Source organism: Carcharhinus amblyrhynchos, chromosome 12, assembly GCF_965287045.1.
Source record: "Carcharhinus amblyrhynchos chromosome 12, sCarAmb.v2.hapA, whole genome shotgun sequence".
Taxonomy (NCBI): Eukaryota; Metazoa; Chordata; class Chondrichthyes; order Carcharhiniformes; family Carcharhinidae; genus Carcharhinus; species Carcharhinus amblyrhynchos.
This window is the reverse complement of record NC_137335.1, coordinates 56,868,453-56,887,538: the sequence shown is the minus strand read 5'-3', so window position 1 is coordinate 56,887,538 and position 19,086 is coordinate 56,868,453. Positions and strand designations below refer to the sequence as shown.

Genomic DNA, 19,086 nt, shown 5'->3' with positions numbered 1-19,086 from the left:
GTAAACAAATTTATTCCAAAAAATGGCTATACCTGACATTCAGATTCACAAGATTCAAACTGGTTTAGATATTTTCACCTAATAAATTTATTTTCTCATAAATATTAATTAGTTTAGAAATTAAACAAAAACAATGGAGAGATTGTTATTCCAGCTGTTGCTATACTTAATGTCCATCCCATGCCAAATTGTTTTGATGGCATTTCTGTGCTCCCTGTTGCCCCTTGTTCTTGATTCATTTTCATCACCTCTGCTGTCTTTTAGGCATACCTTTTCATTTCTTCTATGTATTGTACACTCCATAATGGAGGTTGACTAGTACGCTTACCAAGTGTTGTGGCTAGTCGAAGCTTGCTAAATGTTTGATATTGGTAACAGTATAGTGATGATAGAAGTGTCTTCTTGCCTCTGATGCCTCTGTTAAACTGAATTGTTTTTCCAGACACATATGTCAAGTTAACATTGCTGAATTCTATGGGTCAGGAGATGTCCAAATGTAAGACGTCCATCCGCCGAGGCCAACCAAATCCCGTGTACAAAGAAACATTCATTTTTCAGGTAGCACTGTTTCAGCTTTCCGATGTGACACTCATACTATCTGTGTATAACAAACGGAGCATGAAACGCAAAGAAATGATTGGCTGGATTTCGCTAGGCCTCAACAGCTCAGGTGAGGAAGAGCTGAATCATTGGACTGAAATGAAGGAATCAAAAGGACAGCAAGTTTGTCGGTGGCATTCATTATTGGAATCCTAATGAATGTGGACTGTTGTGGGCTTTGGCTCAGGGGTTCAAAACAATATCTTTCAGACTCTTTCTTAACCAAACTAAAGATTGCAGAATACTACAATTGCCTCATTATTGGCTCAGTTCATGATAATGCTGGAAAGAAATGACTTCAAGGAAAATGTGAGGGAACACAATTTCCTGTATAATGTGTATCATTTACTATCGGTGCAACATTTAGAATGAGGCACAAGAGATTTTAGAAAATTAGAGAAAAATTATACTTTTTGAAAAGCCCAAGTAACACCATCTATAGTGTTCACGTCACTAGTTGAGGATATGTAGTAAGACAGTAGTCATAACTTACGACACAAGATTTTTCTGTGACGTTGGAACGTAGGCTACATAATAGATGAAACTACCATATAGCAAATTATTTTGGTGAGACATAAATTGAGCAGTTTTACAATCAAATGGATGTGCCAGTGAAATATTAGTACATCTTTTAGTGATTTTCAAAAGTAGGGAATGCAGCTCCTAACATTTTCTCTGTCCAATCACCAATATTGGAATCTGTTTACATTTGTTGAAGTGAGTTCCTCTTGATTCCCAATAGCTGATCATTGCAGACTTGGTGACAGGAAGAAATTGCATTCAAAGCAGAGCACCACATGCCAGTATCACACAAATCAAATACAGTAATACTATTGAATGGTCAATATATCAGAAGCCAACTGGCCACAATTATTAATTGTCAAAAATACTTATTAATTATGCTGAAATGAATTTTCTCTTTTTTTTGATGAATTTAAAAATACAAAAGTAATGACTCACCAGAGTAATTAGTTATATGGAATGTGAAGGTGCCTTTAGTACTCACTGGATTAAAAACTGAAAATTTCTTCTCAACTGTGCCCTATGGCCAATGTCTTGATCAATCTCTTAACTCCTGTACATGGATGCTGTAAAATAGCATTATATTTGGTCACCAAAGCAGAAAACCTTCTATTTGAGAGCAGGACATGGTACATTGTGGATGGGGAGCACTAGTATGCATTTCTTCAGTATCTCTGATAGATATAACAGTTGCGTAAAGTGTGCATTTGCTGTATAAATTATATACAGCCTCTTCATGGAATATGTGTAGTTACCAATGCCAGCTTTTCCACAGTGTCTACTGAAAATTGACCTATAGCCACACCATTCTATACATGGCCTAGAAGTAGCATAGACTGCCACAATATGAGATTGGAGGAAATTAATTTTCCCATCACCAGCATTGTTAATTCTATGAGCACAACGCAAATTCATAACACCATATTTCAATGTACATAATTTTAGCGGGGATAAAATCAAATTTAGTTCAGTTTTTCAGAGAAATTGTCAATGGGATACCATTTTTAAAAAATGAATAATGTGTTCAAACACTATAGGAACATAAATTAAGATCAGTTTTATTCAATGCTGCTTAATTTATCCTTTAATAGGCTGCATTGAACTATGACTAAGATTTTTTATACAAAATTAATATAATTATCAAATATTGCAGCAAACTTCAATATTTCATACTTTGATATGACAAGCCACTCTTTTAAAGCACATTGGCTAGAACAACAAAGCAACTGTTTAAACTCTAACTTAAAAAATAATTTTTTTAGTAAACGCCACCAAAAAATGAGAGAAATAGGCTATCAGCAACCACTTTTAGATATCTAGTCAGTTATTGATTTGTATTGGTAGCAACACTGAGAATGTAGCTGCTAGGTACATGCAAATTATCTGAGAAAAATGTGCTCAATTTGTATTAGTCCTTTCTGGTGTAGGAATGGCTACAAAATTACATTGTCAGACCATGTAGGAAAGTATTTGCAATATGGGCTTATTTACTTTAATAATTCTGGAACCTGGAATTTCACCTTAACGTTTTGGACTTCATATTTAGATACTAATTATCCGTATCACACGGAAGCTTCTCAGTTTTTAGATCCAGCAAAACGGAAGACAAATGTTTTAGCTGTTTTATTTAATCATTTTATTTAGAAGTAAATCCAGGCACTGTCAGACTGTTGGCCAATTAATTTAGATCCAGCTGGGTAAGAATGGGTTGAAGTAATAAAATCGATACGATACCATCTTGTTTGCTATTTTTATCAAATGCATGTTATTCTCTGTATGAGTCATTACTGCTGAACTCATACCAAAATGGCTTTTGTTGGCATCACATATACCCAACTAGTGATGTATGATACAGAATGGAATTTTCATCCACAAGTCAGATAGCACGGATTGGGAAAATTCCTGGCACAGTCCACCTAGCTTGGGAGAAGGTGCCAGAAAAGACAGGATTTTCATTCCATAAGGGTAGATGTGGGCTGCAGTTGGGCCAGCACAACTCAGGAAAAGATTCAGAGGCAACTGTAGGATGCCAGTGCCGAGGTGGTCCGTTTAAAATGTCTGCCTTGGCTGTGTGGTTATAATGAAAGGTGTAAGTGCTCTAGCTCCCCTCATACATTCTCAACTCCCATATTCTCTCCATATCACCTGCTGCCACTCATTCACTCTCATACTCCATGAAAAGGTATGCCCTCACACACTCCCCTGTTCCCTTATGCTCTAATGCTAAGGTATGACCACATCCACCTCCTCATGCCCTCCATGCCAAGCTATGGTACTTCCATGTACATTCACTCACTACACACTATAGAAGCAATGAACCCCATACTGATACTTTTAAAAGTCATTCATTGATAACTTTCCCACTTTTCTAAAAAGAAAGACCTTTTTACCACAGACCGTTAAAAGTGTCAATCATCCAGATCCTTTAAAGTATCATTTGGACAAACTGCAAGCACTTGAACCCTCTTTAAGTTGTGTAATAAACATTGTACACCTGACAGAAGAAATCAGAGCCAGAGCTGGTAATCAGTGTTTTCCCTGGGGCCCAGCTGTTTTAACGGTCTAATGGATTTATGGACTCTTAGCCAAGCCTCATTATGTACTCTTTGCCGTGAACCTGAGCTCTTTGAAGGTTGGCCTGACTCTATGAAAATTGTGGAAGACTAGATATGCCTATCCCCATAATGGAGCCGGCCAGGTCGGCAGTACCAAATGCAGGTTGGCAACCAATCCAATCCTCACTCTTAAAAAGCTCTCCTGAAAATCAGAAGTTCCGAAAATGGAATCAAAAATCCCCGAGTTCAGTCCTGGCCATATTTTCACTCCTATCATTGAGTCCTCTCACTCCATGAAAATCTAGCCCATAATCTTTGCTGAATAATATCCTTATGCAACCTCACTAGTAGGCACAAGAAGGCATAATGATAGGTGACTGTTCCCTATCCACAGCTCCTTCTATCTGTCCAATGAGCACCATGGGCAGAGAAAAATGAGCAGTTTGATTCGCTGTCCTCTCAAGCAGCTAATAGTGCACAAATTGGGAGACTTTAGGTCAAAGAAATGAAACATAAAGCACAAAAAATTATAAGATGACCATGTTCAAATTAAGTCTTCTATTACTCAGTTTAAGGCTAGTTATTGCTAATTTGTAATGTCATAAAGTGTACTGTAGGTCAGTAAACTACACATTAAAAGAATATCGAAAGATTTTAACATATTATCTGTTTGGAATATAATTCAAATAAAGGTTTAAAAAAAAGATGTGGCAGCGATGTCAAGCTGAAGGTATCTGCCTCAAGCTGAAAAATCATGCTAACAGTCCATACCTAGGTTTTCAGGCAGATTCAGTGACAATGCCAGACAGGGACTGAGCTCTGCTCTTTTTTACATAAGAGTCCTCTTCTGGAATTTCATTTCTTTTCAGCAATAGCTCCAACCTTTGCAGTTTCTATGAGTCCCATACTGCAATTACTAACATGCTTCTTCTATTTACAGTACAGTGCTGATTGATTCACAAAGTACTGTGATAAACATGTCTGTGCTGAAGACTTGGTCCTCTGTGTGCAGGTGTAGGGAAGGGAACAACATCAGCAGTTTAAGCAAACATTCGAGGAAGAAACTAGGCTGACTGTTTATCTTTAAAACACTGAGGAAGTGACAAAAATGACCCCAGTATCACAAATCACAAATTATATTTTCTTTCAAGAAACTAGCAGACCAAGGGTCTTATGGGAAGTCAAAAGTAAGAAAAAAAAGTGCAACAGAAAAAAAAGAAAAGTGACTTAAAAAGTAGTAACAGAAAAAAGTTTAAATAAATGTGAAGAAATTAGCAAAATCGAAGCAAAAATGTAAGACTAATACGTACAAAGTATTAGAGAAATAAAAAGACAGATAAGAAGAGGAAGATAATGGCAGAACCTATAGAAAGAAAAACGTGAAAGAAATAAAATAAACCATAATATAGATGTAAGGAATCAAAATTACAGAAAAATGAGTAATTATTCTTCCAATAAGACAATTCTTCACAGAGAGTTTGCTGGTAAATGATCTATCTCTCCCTCTGAATTCCAGATGTAGAAGCAACAGATTCAGTATCAAAGAACATGAAGCCATTGAAATTCCTGGGGTTGGAGAGGGCAGAATGTAAGGAATATACTTAAATGATGCCAGATTATTCAGTTTAGAAACATGTTGGATGGAATTCAGTGCCCTCCCTCAAGACAAGTTTAGAGGTGGGAAGACATTTAATTTGGTGGGAGGGTGCCTGGAGGACACCCCAGTCCCCTTCCCACCTCAGTCCTGATAGATTCCATGAATGCACATTTAAAGGCCTCATCCCACCTCCACTGGTATTCTTCAGTCAGTAGCAGGTGGGGCAGTCACCATGTGGACAGCTCAAAAAGCAAGCATCATTGTATTTGCAGTGGGTTTCTGGGAGTGGGTGGGGGAGGTGTCCCTTATTATCAGGCACTCGGTGGCTGATCTAGGGACATAGCATTGGAAAGGGGGCTCACTGAGAGCCACCCCCTGCCCTTTCATCTGCTCTGCCCCCACACCCTCCCTCCTCCCCACACACCCTCCCTCCTCCCCTCCCCCTCACATCCTGCCCCTTCCCCTCCCCTCCCCTCCACATCCTGCAACCCCATCCCTGTAACTTCCACCCTGCTTCACTCACCTATGACCTGGGCCCCTCACTAATCCTGGATCTAGCTGCAGGGTGTATTGCCGGCAGCAGCCACTGCTCCCTGGAGCACCAACAGTAATGGAGAGCTGCTGGCCTCTGATTAGCCTTCCCTAAAGGAAGTGTCATGTGGCTGTCACCAGGTCCCCAGCGGCCTGGATTGAACTCCACCCAACATGTTTTTCTAAGGAGATTCCACCTCGCTTGCGCTGCCTCTTTAAATTTCAGTGGGGGTGAGAGCTGCCATCTCCACTTTAATGTATCCCTGCAGATTTGATCGTGACATTTGACATGTCAGTGAATCGTATGACGTTTGAACATCTGATATTTTCCCACAATAGACAACAAGTTACATGAATAATAAACCAAATATTTTCAATTTGCATGCATGTTGTTGACTCCCACATCCTACCCTTGACCTGCAGCCTCAGAGGTGAGGCTCAGTCCTCAGACAGAAGTACCAGAGCTTTCTGAACCCTATAATAAAACATATTGCACAGAAACACACATCATAGGTTCATATGAATTCACATTTCCAATTTTGTCTGTCTGTCTATCTGTCTACACGTCTGTCTGTCTACCTATCCACCACTCCAACCGCCCCCACCTCTGCCTCAGTCCCACACTCCACAGACACTCTCTCCTTTCTCCAGTTAATTGCCAGGCAGAATCCCCAGGCAATCTTCATTGACTCTTGATACCATTTGGCTCACAACTGGTAAGGAATGTTGAAGTCTCAACAGCAAGATGATTAGGAGGGCTTGTTTGCAAGTCAGGTTACTCCATATGTGTGAGTTGCAAGGACTGTTTTTCCTGAGTCAGTAATTATTGAAGGCTAATCACCCATTCTGGTAGAATCCTATCGAAAATGGGATGGTGGGGAGGGATCAATGGGTGATTGGCCACATTTCATGATCACTCAAGGGGTGATGACTAAAATAGATATCAGTTTCCTCGGAATTATACCCTTATGTTCACAGCAGGCCTCAGAAGGACTTATGCAAACTGGGAACAGATACTATTCTCATAGGAAAGTGATACTTAACACAGAACTGTGTTCTGGAATTCCTTCCCTAAATCTCTTTGAACATCACTTCCCACTTTTAAAACCTGTATATTTAATTATGGGTGGAATTCTCCCCCAAAAAATTCATAAGTACTGAATTTGCAGGAAAACTGGAGTAATTCTCGTAGTTTTTTCAGTGGGAATTCACACTAGAATCTCCCACACTCCGTGCGATGCAGAGGTCAGAATCATGATTATCATTAAGAGCTCCGGGGGCGGGGGGCGGGGGGCGGGGGGTTGGGGGGGGCGGTGGTGGATGCAGGGCCTAGTCTTGCCGGAGGCTGCCAATTCCAGGCTTCTGTGCATGCGCAGTGGCTCTGAATTGTCAGCCTTCTGTTTGCTGGCTAGCTCAATTGCTGGCCAGCCCAGAACCCCCACAGATCTACCCCCCAACCCCCCATAGCCTGATAACGAACCCTGACCATTCCCAGGCCAGCCTCGAGTCCCCCCATCCCAGGCTGTCCTAATCTCCAGTCCCTCCCCAACCTCCTGCAGTGCACAGCCTCCCACGAGCAGATCCTCCCGGCAGACCCCAACTCCAGCCCACTCCGATTGCTGGTGTCTGTCCTGTCCCTATCCATCCCAATGGCAAAGTGGACCCCCCCCTCACTGATTGCCCCATTAGCCCCACCCCACAAATTTTGACACTGCCACATGCCCAGTGGGCAGTGCCAAGGTGCCCCCTGGGCATGGACATGTTGCCCCTTGGGACAGTGCCAAGAGGTACAGGCTGGCACTGCCACGATGCCCATGCCCAGGGGAAACCACCCCCCTCCTCCCAACTCAACCCCCTGGCTGGCCCCAATTTCTCCCCTTCACTCCAGTGGGTTTGGGCCACCAGTTCCCTGAAAGTAGAGAGCTACTCTAAACCCCACTGCAGTGAAACATTCTGGTGTGCTGGGAGAGGTTAGCAGGTCCAGAGAATTCAGTCCCAGGCCCACTAATAGCATTTAAGTGGTAAAGTGTTATTTAAATGCTAGCCCCACCTTCCTGCTGATTTCTGGCATGGAGCAGACTGTGCCAGAAATCCGGCGCTGGGACATGTTAGTGGGAACGCCTTGCATTCACCCCCACGTGATTCTCCCAGCCCTCTACACAAAAAGAAATCAGCACAGTAGGATGAGAGAATTGCCCTCTATATCTTTGGTAACTTCATAGAACTTTCCCAGTTCCTTTTTGGCCTTTTGCCACTGCAGCATTGTGTGATATTTCAATATGTCAAAGGTGCTGTAGAACAATAGGTAAAATCACCATAGTTGCAGACCACCATAGGCTATTTTCCCCTTTGAGGGAGAGAGCTGACTAATGGTGATTTAACCTGAGGATCACCACAGGCAAGGGAAACGGTTGAGAAGGCAGGCCTTTATGTTGACATCACTCTGTATAACAAACCAGCTTTCCAGCCAACTGAGCTAACCAACAAGTTAGAATAATAACTTATGTTGATATAAATGAGAATTTGGAAGAGAGTACAGAAAATGTGGATGAAGAAAATTGAACAGAAATAGTGATTCAATAATTATTTAGAAAAATAATTGCACATCCATAAACATATTAATTTTACAGTAATAATGCTACTACAGATTTCTTAGTAATATTATTATGTTAATTCATAATAGAACTTGTTTTTGAGTGTCATGAATATGATTTTTTTAAATGGCCAGGAATTCTCTGGACCTGCCAGAGTGTGTATAGAATTCTCTGGAAGTGTATCATTATAAATGGCAAGAAATAAAGGGAAGTAAGTTAAGAAACAGCGGAAGCAGAAAGATGAGACAGGGATAAGTAAGAAGTGAAAGATATGTTTAGAAAGAGAAAATAATTTGGAGAATCTGAAATCTAATAAAGGTGTGGGCCAGAATTTTACACTTCCCTACCAATGAACTTTTATGTGGGGGTGTGAAATTAAAGGAACAGGATTCCCTCTCGGTTCTCATCAACCTCAACAAGGCAGCAATTTTACACTGGAGTGGGCAAGGCCTTGGATGGAAAACCCACCCTTGTCACAATTGAAGACGTTTCCTGCCCAGCTTCAATTTTCAGGCTGGCAGGAGGATTGAACTTGTGTGATAGAAGGCCGAAAATCAATAGAACATCTTGCACTAGAAGGGTGGGGACACCTCCACTCTTTTGAAGTTAGGAGTCTCTCCTTAAGACCCAATGGCCTCCGACCTCTCCCCTCTCTCCCTGACCTCTACCGCAGACCCTGATCAGCTCCTTCGTACCCCCTTAAGCCTTCCCTACCCTGGGATCCCTTGAACTTATTTTGGTGTCAGATTCCCAGAGATAGGGGACAATCTTACCAAAAGATTCTGTGTGCCGAACAAGCTTGAAAACAGGAGAGCATCACGCCCTTTTTTTTGTGAGCTCCCACACTCAAACGTACAACACTTAGAAAATAAACTGAGGCAAAATGTGCTTCGCGCCAGTGGGGAAGAGTGGGCGGAGCCTATACACACCAGGAAGACGGCTGCAGAGCTGTAGGAGCACTATTGCATATGGAGCCCCAATCTCCCAGTGCATTGTGTACAAGTGTGAGATCTGACGATGTCTGCAATCCTACTGCCCAGCCATCATTACCCCCACCCCCACCACCACCACCACACCCCGCAGACATCACCCACTGATCACTGTCCCTGATTGCCAACCTCTCCACCCACACCACCCCCCCAGCCAATCACTGATCTCAATTCCACCTCCCCCACCCAGACAATCACTGGCCCCAATCCTTCCCCCCCCACTCAACTGATCGACACCTCTGCTGATCCTCAATGCAGAATATACCCCTGTGTCTCCCCATCATGGGCCTGCCCCTTCAGGCACTGCACCTTCCTACAGGGCTCTACTCTCTCGTTAGGCCACTGGGACACTGATCAGTTTTGCCCCCGACCACCCAGGGGTTTCAGTGGCCTCTGGTCCAACCAGCAAGGCCATCGCGTCTGGTCCTCATTGGTGGGGACCATACGTGATCTCCCCTGGTGAGGACATCCATCGGCAAACCAACACAAAACAAGTTTTTCACCTCTTGCCTGATCTTACTGGCTCACCATGCCAATCGACCAGCATGACAAGACAGTAAGATCGCCCACCCCCCCCCTTTGGATCCAAAGTCCACCAGCATTTTCCCTTCTGTCCACTGTAGCTCTATCACCACAAGGACCAAATTAGCTAGCAGCTCTCCAAGGCAAACTTCCTCCCAAATAAGGGGCAGAAGCCCCACCTGCAGCCACTTAATTTTCATTCAAGCATGAAATGGTTGCAGGGCATTCAGAGATGGTGGTGATGTGCTCCCCACTGACTATTTAGATGGCTGGGAGTGAGACTCCACCATATGGAAAAGTTGGATATCCTGAAACTGGAGCTAGAGTCTAGGTAAATGCTGAATAAGCTTTTCTAACAATGCATTACATATTTATGGTCTTAGTAATGAAAGAGACAAGAGAAACTAAAATATAGATACATATAGATACAAAATGTATGTCAAGTGAAAACAAGACAAAAGAGACTTTAAGACCCAGGTTTTTGCTTCTGAGTTGGATGCACAGAATCAGGAGAATTCCAGGCTCTGTGAATCTGACCTTGACCCTTAATGAAAGGCTGCCCAGACAGTAGGGGGTCAGGTTAGAATAGGAGATGGGGAAATGACTCCAGATGAAGTATGGTGGCTGCCGGATGTGTTGGATGAAAGATTGCTTTAGGGCTCCTGTGTCCAAAGATAAAAAAAAAGATTAGAACATAAAACTTCTCTCCGACTTTCACCCTTTACACCCCTCAACTCCCCCCAAACACTCCCCATGCCACACTCATACTAATATGTGCAACCTCATGCCCTGTACCAACCCCCAATGGCCCTTTATAGCCTCTATGGCAACTCAGTACCAATTTCTGCTAACCCATTCCCCTCACGCACCACTCTTTGTCGTTACACCTACCTTGCCAATGCATCTAGTATCCACTATTGGTAGACCTCAGGACCTATGCAGAGATAAGATAAAATAAAGTTCTATAAGATAAAGTTTTAAGCATTTATTGCAGACTTCTGTAAATTGAAAACAATGCTCTCATGAAAAAACATTTACTACATTTGCATTTCTTCAGTAAAATAAAGCCTTATGACAGCAAACATTTAATTGAAGTGCATTATCCCTTATAACAAAAAGCATTGGAATTCAAAGTTCCACATCAATAAGTCTATAACCACTTGTATTTTGCAATCAAACTGTGAAATGGAAGACATTCTACTGTGATAGTCAAATCAATCATGATTGTGAAATCAATCATGCAGCAGTCATCCAATAATGGAAACTCAACAGAGTGAAATAGCAAGCAATCATTTTTTAAATAGTTTTCTTCAAAAAATTAAATGGCTAGACATTTAAATAACTTGACAAGTCCCAATGATAGATCCTTCTGACAGTTTGATAGGTCTGTTGACAGTTCCAATGAACTTGATAGTAATGAGCTTATGCACTTTCTATGCACGTCTATGCCTAATTTTAATACTTGACCTCCACCATTTCCCACTCCAAAGAAGTACTGGGACCAGATTCAAAGCAGTACCTTACCATTCCCAAGGGCTATCCAAACATATCCATTAAGCTCAGACTTGCTCTTACCTGGTTTAATCTGCACACATCGGGTTTCACACATCTGACTTATCAAAATCCCACTTCAGTAGAGTTGGCATAAGATATAAATGGTTAGCTGCCTCCATAAACTGTGCATGTGTGAAACATGGCCCCACCCCCATTCCCTCGCAAAAATATTCACAAGAGGGACGTATGATTTTCAGGCATCTCTACTCTTTTCGCCACAATGGAGAGTTTCTCTGTCATGGTGAAAATCTGGGCCTGAGTATCAATAGACCCTTCACTTGGGCCAAAACCAGGTCAGACTGTTGGAATGAATGTTTTGCCTGTCTGTAGCCACACATAAAATGAGTTTGGGTAGCCACAACACAGTACCTCTTGAGAATGGGCCCACAGCACCAAATTACCCATAGTTGGCCCTAAATTAGAAAACTCACTGAGACAGACCACAGAATAGGCTGTAATTAAAACAGAAGCACTGGAAATTCTCAGCAAGTCTGGCAGCATCTGGAGAGAGAAACAGTAGTCATGATGTGGGTATGCCGGCGTTGGACTGGCGTAAACACAGTAAAAAGTCTGACAACACCAGGTTTTAGTCCAACCTATTTATTTGATAATATATTATCAAATATTATATATTATATATTATCAAATAAATAGGTTGGACTAAAACCTGGTGTTGTCAGACTTTTTACTGAGAGAGAAACAGGGCAGAATATTTAACCTGGAACAGGTTGGCAGACAGGCAGAGGCTGTAAAATAGGGTACGACACCCAATAGGTGCTATTCCTGGCACCTGCCCCAACTTTATAAGTGATGATGACCAATTAGTAGCCACTTAATGTCTGTTCTGGTTCCTGCTGCATCTTTTCCTGTGTCAGGTGGAGGCTAGCGTCGAATAGGAAGCTCAGCAGTTTCTACCTCTCAGCCTGTTGGTTCATAAGTTGAGGCATATCCTTCACAGGTCTCCTTGGCCCATCGCAGGGACTCCTTCCTGTTCTCCCTTTCCTCCCGATCTGTCGACCCTGGAGTCTACCATCCCTGCTTCTTCTTTCTCCCCTCTCATCAAGACCTGTTAGCCTAGTCCCACCATAATCTCTGATTTGCCTCCAAATGCTTCAGTGGCATTTTGGTGACAATGTGCATTCCCAGCAGTGGCCACCACTCAGTGACACTTCCAAACTAGAGAGCTGCCAGCTTTTGACTAGCTAGGTACTCCCAGAGATGTGTCTGCCTTCCCCAGATGAGGGTGAACATCTTTCCCTGAGACAATTAATGACCTGCTGAGATTAAATGGCTGTGGGACTGCCCACCCAAGTTGGGGGGGGGGTGTGTCCCCCTGACATATATACCAGGCTGTTGTCATGGGAGCAGGGGGTGGGGAGATACAGGACCTTGGCACAGTGTAAAATTCAGCCTTCTAACTCGCTCCACAGATGTTGTCAGACCAGCCGATTTCCAATGCTTTCAGTTTTATTTCAGATTTCCAGCATCTGCGGGATTTTTCCTTTTCTGTAGGAAAGGCCGTCATGCAAAAATACAAATGATATACTGATGCATCAGGGATAATGTATTTTTCAGATGTTGAGGCATATTGCTCAGAGATTTATGACATGCCCTACTCATTCCACATTTGGAAGCACTGTGCACCAAAATGGGCAGGGTTCTAATTCTCAGTCCTAACATTCCTCATGTAGGCCAGCACAAATTTCACAAGAAAATGTGGAATGAACATAAATAGATTAGAAAATGATAATGAAAGAAGCTGAATATCACTCAAAACATAAATCAATCAAAAGATAAGTAAAACACCACCAAAAAACAGAAAAAAAACTAAAAGAGCAAAAAGGGTGACTAGAAAATGATGAAAAGAAATTAAACAAACCAAGGTGCTAACAGATTTTTCTGCTGGAGTACAATGTCCTGTATAGTTGTTAATGTTAGACTATGTATCATTGTGCCTTTTCATTCAAATATAAGCCTTTTTGTAATGTGTTCAAGGATAATAACATCGTTAAAACCCTCAACACATTTACTACATTGCCCTGTTGTCAGTTAGAGTCATATAGTGGCATCAAATAAGATGACGCAATACATTATTTGACGAATGTCAAAAAATTAAACAAAGTCCTACTGGCAACATATAAAAATAGGATTGAGGATTTTTTTTTAATTTACACTATTTTGATGTCAGGTTTACTTGTAGTGCCTTTATGCAAATAGCCTGAAAGAGTCTGGATGAATGATGCATTTTAAGTTAAAAGCAACACTAGCCTTGTAACAACAATGTTGAAATAGGAGTTTATCCATAGCCATAATTAACATATAATCAAATATTAATTGCACCCCTGTTGCAGATTCAGATATTACTTGATAATTACAGATTCATCATCCAATGTTCAAACATAGATGCTGATGTTGTAAAGAATATAGTGAGCATAATTAAAACAATTTATAACCTTTAGATAAATTTGGTTATTACACAAAAAGCAACCAGAACTGAAATTATAATATATTAACAGGAAATTCCTAATAGGGAGTAGTTGAATACAGAGAAAATTTTACCCCTACTAGCCCAGGCTGAAACCAGGTGGATGGGCAATTAAAACCAAGCAGATTGGTTGCCCATTTGAAACTTAGTCCTTTCATAACACTTGCGATTCAAATCTGCAAGGATCTGTTGGCACCTACGGTGCCCATCTTAAGCAGGCAGGGCCTTTGTAAATTTTTTATATCAATAGGACTCCAAGGACTCTAATTTCATTTTAACTCTGGCTTTAAATAGAGAGTTGCTGTGGTTTTCCTGATAGATGAAAACAAGTTTGCAACACTAGGATGGATAAAAGACCTTCCAAGGAAAGTGGAAAGCTTTCCTGTGTTTGAGCAGAAGGAGAGGACCTCACAAGGAAAGCCACAGCTTTCCCACCCTTGCCCTCCCTAAAATCCCCACCTGAAACCTACATGCTTGCTCCTGAGCATGTCAAATACTCTGGGCATCAAATATAGGTCAGAGAGTGTATTTTGCATTTGCAAAGCCCTCTAGTGGGATTAAAGTTGGCTCTTAAAAGTTATCAACTCACATCAGAATTGTGACAAGCTGTGCTAAAGTTGCTACTCCCTATTAAGAATCTGGTTGAATCTACATAAATGTAAAGTAATGATTGTTTTTAAGGAATAACAAAGAACCTTATTTTTAAAGATAATATTTTCCATGTCATGTAGAGTGCTGTGCAGTAATGTGCTTTTGGCTTTGCTGTTTGTCTGCAAGCACATGTTTTAAATAGCTCCAATAAAGAATGGAATGTGATCATATTTTTATAACATCACCTCTTTTTAAAGGTATTGTCACACAACTTCTATAAATGTTATGATTAATTAACAACTTGACATCATGAATGCAATAACAAAGTAACATTGTGGCTTGTTGTGGTATCAATGTCAGAAGCACATTTCATGGCACAGTAGCACACAACACAATAGAAAAAATGTGTCTGAATTTTATATTGAAGTACAAATTCACATTATATGATGCCTGTGTTCTCTCACATTTTAATGCCTACAAAACACCGATCTTATCGGTGCCTTATTTTTATCATAGTATTAAATAAACTTTACAATGGTGTGTGTTAGAAATGTAAATCTAAAGACTTATCTATTTGTAATGGTGTCTTTAGCTCTTAAATTTATTTAATATAAATTTATATAGATTTATTGTGGAATCCAGATGTTTCTAATGGCTACAATTTAATGGGGAAGAATTTGGCAATCTAAACCATATGCATGTTATGTTCAGTTTACATTGTAAATATTATTTTCAGCTTATACCTGGTTAGTTTACAGTTTACCTCTGAAAGATGTGTTGACACTGCTGATGAATGACAACAGAAATGTTAAGTTTATCTTTTCTTTCATCCTCCATCCTTTTGATTGGGCTATGTTGGCTGAACAGAGGTGTGAACACTGTCTGGTGCAGAGCGGACATATAAGCAACTTTACAAACCGGGGATTTTTTGAGGTAGTTGTGAATGGGATATTACAGTACATTTGACTGTGCTGCAAAAACTGATGGTCCAAAAAAGTAATCCAAGCAACATAACTGGCTGCATTTGACGGACTGGATAACTGAATTAAATTATTGCAGGCATGTTTCTGAAGCCAATACTATCACTGCTTCATTGGATAAAGAATCATTCATAAATTTCAGGACAGCTTTATCTTTTTATACTCCACCTATATGGGAGGGGAGATGTTATAACATCAACAATAAATATTAGTTGTATTCACTTGTGTTTTAAAAAAAGTAAAACATTGCATTAAGCGTAATTTCAAACAAGAAATACTTATTTTTATAGAAAATGCTGGAAATACTCTGCAGGTCTAGTATCACTGTGGAGGGAGAAAGAATTGTATTTTACCAGCCCTATTGAGAGGGAGTCTGGGACGCAGAATGGCTAATAAAATGGCAGGGAAAGGTATCAAGAAGGGAGTGTGATGCCTTCCCACTGCCACGGCATATTACCAGTAAGAGACACCTTAGATGCAGGTCTTCCATTGGGTGGCTAGTTGAAGTTGACCCTCTGCCTGTAGACCTCCATTAAGCTGGATCTCTGTACCCATCCCCTCTGTCCTGTGGAGTGGTATATGGCTGAGGATCGGCAGTGTCATTGGTGTTGCTCCTTCTGCTCTTCATCAGAGGTACAAGGTAGAGCTGCATTTGCTTTTTCCATGCAGTGATGAAGGCTGGCAGCAGGGAAGTGCAGCTGAGGGTGAGTGAAGTGTAAGATAGGTGAAGTGACTTTAAATAAGTTGGCAATGACCTGTCAAGCAATTAAAGCACTCACTGAGGAACAGTGCTGTGAGCAGCATCCTCTCACCTGGCCATGGCTGTAACTCTTCAGTTTCACTAATCAAAGGTTTCATAGTCTGTCAGTTTCATTGAAAAACATTTGTCCGATTGATCTGGTGAGTTGCTGACAGCTCAGGAGATAGGTCTGCTGGCTGTTAAAGCCCGAATGCAAGATTAAAGATGCACTCAATTGCCGGTTTGCATTATCGATTTGCCTTCCCAGCAGCTCCAAGAGGCTTCACTGCTCATCTCAAACACATGTACAAAGTACAACGAACAGTACAGCACAGGTACAGGCCCTTTGGCCCTCCAGACCTGCACCAATCATGTTTACCTATGTAAACCAACCACTTATATCCCTGTATTTCCCGTTTGTTCATATGCCTATCAAGGTAAGTCTTAAATATGGCTAATGTAACTGCCTCAATCAGCTCACTTGGCAGTACATTCCAGGCCTCCACCACTCTCTGTGTAAAATACTTTCCCTGCACATCTCCATTGAACCTTTCCCCCCTTATCTTGAACTTGTGCCCCTTGTAATTGTCATTTCAGCTCTGGGAAAAAGTATGTTAGGTGAAACTTGGAAGATGCTGGACTAATGCTCATTTTAAGCACCCTACCTTTTCCTTGAAATATTCCTCCCCACTAACTTTGGACTGAAGCTTCCCCCACCCTCCCCTCCAAGTCAATGGCCAGCAGCTATGCACACCACAGTGCCAAACAGCAGCAGCAGCCACTGCCAATGCTCCTGGTAGGGTAGGAGATGGCATTCAGCAATAGACCAGAAATTTGAGGTTTTCCTGAGATCTCTCTGGGATCCAGGTGACTGGCCCCAGTGTGGTTGGCAGGGAAGTCAGGAAGGGTGAATGTGAGGAGGCAACAATGGTGGAGCTTTGGATTGACATGGGGCCTCTGGAAAGATCTTCCACTAGCTAGTAACCTGCTGAGGTACAGGTTGGGCACAGTCTCTCCCACCTACTCTCAATAGATGCTTCCTCACCTATTGAGTCTTTCCAGCATTTTCTGTTTCTATATCAGATTTCCAGGATTCATGGTATTTTGTTTTAGAATAACTGTTTTGAAAAATTGTCAACTTCTGAAACATTAACGTCAAGCCTCTGTTTGTAGATATTTTTTGTGAAAAGCAGCAATGTTGTGTGTCCTGGGAGGAAAGGATGAGAAACTGATCTGTTCATTCATTGCTACAATGAATAAATGTTAAAACAATAGAACCTCACAAGATGAGTGAACAAAACGCGGGTGTTAGGTAGCAGATAGTTTGATTACTTTAAAATGCACCATTTGTTGCTCTCATTACCCAACCAAAAGGAATAAAAGGGTATATTTTCTTCTTGTCTTAATAGGAATGAGAAATAGATATAATTAGTCCACAAATGTGCAATAGGCTTTTCTTCTATTGTTGTTTCTTGTCTCAGTTTGCTTACTAACTAAAATGTTTGTAAAGAGGCTGGTGAAAGAACAAAAGAAAAATGCTTCTTAAAGTCGTGTTAATGAGTATGATGCCATGGTAAAGATCTATGTTAAAAAAAGATGCTCTTTTGAACATGGTGTAGATAAGCAAAAAGGGTGTTCTGAATTTGTCTTCAGAACTGGGATTAGAGTTATGAAAGGAGACTTGCGTGTATTCATGCACCATTTCTAAAACTGAATTCTATTGAGGATTTTTCAGCCCCACAGTAGTGATGATATTAGAGCAAAAGTTGGAGAAATTGTCCCATAAATATAGAGTATCATGAGCCTGAGGCACATGATGAACACTCTGGCTGAGACATGCTACCTAGTCCACAAGATTTGCACATGCAGTCAATTATTCATAAGTACATTTAGTGATACTCCAGGTTATTACTACACTCTATTCTTACACAATTGAATCACTCCCAAAGGGCATCACATGAATATTGTCACTACTGAGCAGGTATGTAGCTGAAACCTTGTTCCATCATGTACTCACCTACACACATTTTAGCAGAAAGTATGAGTAGAGGCAGTGAGCATTTTTCAATGTTGGTGACTTACCCAACCCTATACCCTAATAGAGAACAGATATAAAGAGTATAGAATTACGTCTCCCATTGAGCAGATACTTTTTGCTTGCTGAAACAATGCCTCAATTTTTTTGGTCTACTTATGGAAGCCAGGAAAATCGTAAAATATGTCTCCTAGAAGGCCAGAAAATGAATACAATATACTGCACGCTGCATAATATTACCATGGACACAAATTATGGACTTCAATGAGAAGCAGCAGCAAGCCATGAAAGATTAGGAAGACAATGATATTCAGAAACACTAATCTCAGATCATATTTTGTAGATGAGTGTGTGGAAAGGTCTACTTGCTCAGTTCTTTCTCCAAGCTAAGTGAGCACTACATTTTGGTGTAATGGTGGTGGAGCTGATCCTCAGTGAAAGTACACTACAGGCAACAGCTGATACACTTTTCCACAAAAGAATAGTGCAAAATGTGCAGCTGATCTGCTGTCTTGTGCTTTCTCCGAGGACCATTTTCATCCTTTTTTACTTTCTATTGGACATTTTTCAGTGGCAGAATTGCTACTTATCGTTCTTGTATAGTTTTCGCTCAGAATTGAATATGCTCAGTTTGTTTTGCTTTTGTACAGATGACTCTTTACTGCACAAAAATGAGAATGACAGACTGTAATAGATCTTCAAAGTAACAGAATTTTATATTGACTTTCAATGCATGTGATGTCTGAGTACATGTGCTATTTAAGTGCATGTGCTCTAGGTGTTCAGCTTTCT

The 19,086-nt window shown here is 41.0% G+C and overlaps 1 protein-coding gene across 2 annotated transcripts in view; it reads left to right on the top strand.

Moving 5' to 3' along the window:
* Positions 1-5,509, top strand: part of LOC145351001 (synaptotagmin-14-like) — a 188,465-nt gene extending 182,956 nt beyond the window's left edge. For both annotated transcript variants that reach the window (XM_080200576.1, XM_080200575.1), the window contains one exon: positions 443-5,509. In XM_080200576.1, coding sequence (XP_080056702.1) covers positions 443-756 — 314 coding nt within the window. In that variant the 3' untranslated portion in view covers positions 757-5,509. The remainder of the gene's footprint in view (positions 1-442) is intronic.
* The last annotated feature ends 13,577 nt before the right edge of the window (positions 5,510-19,086 follow it).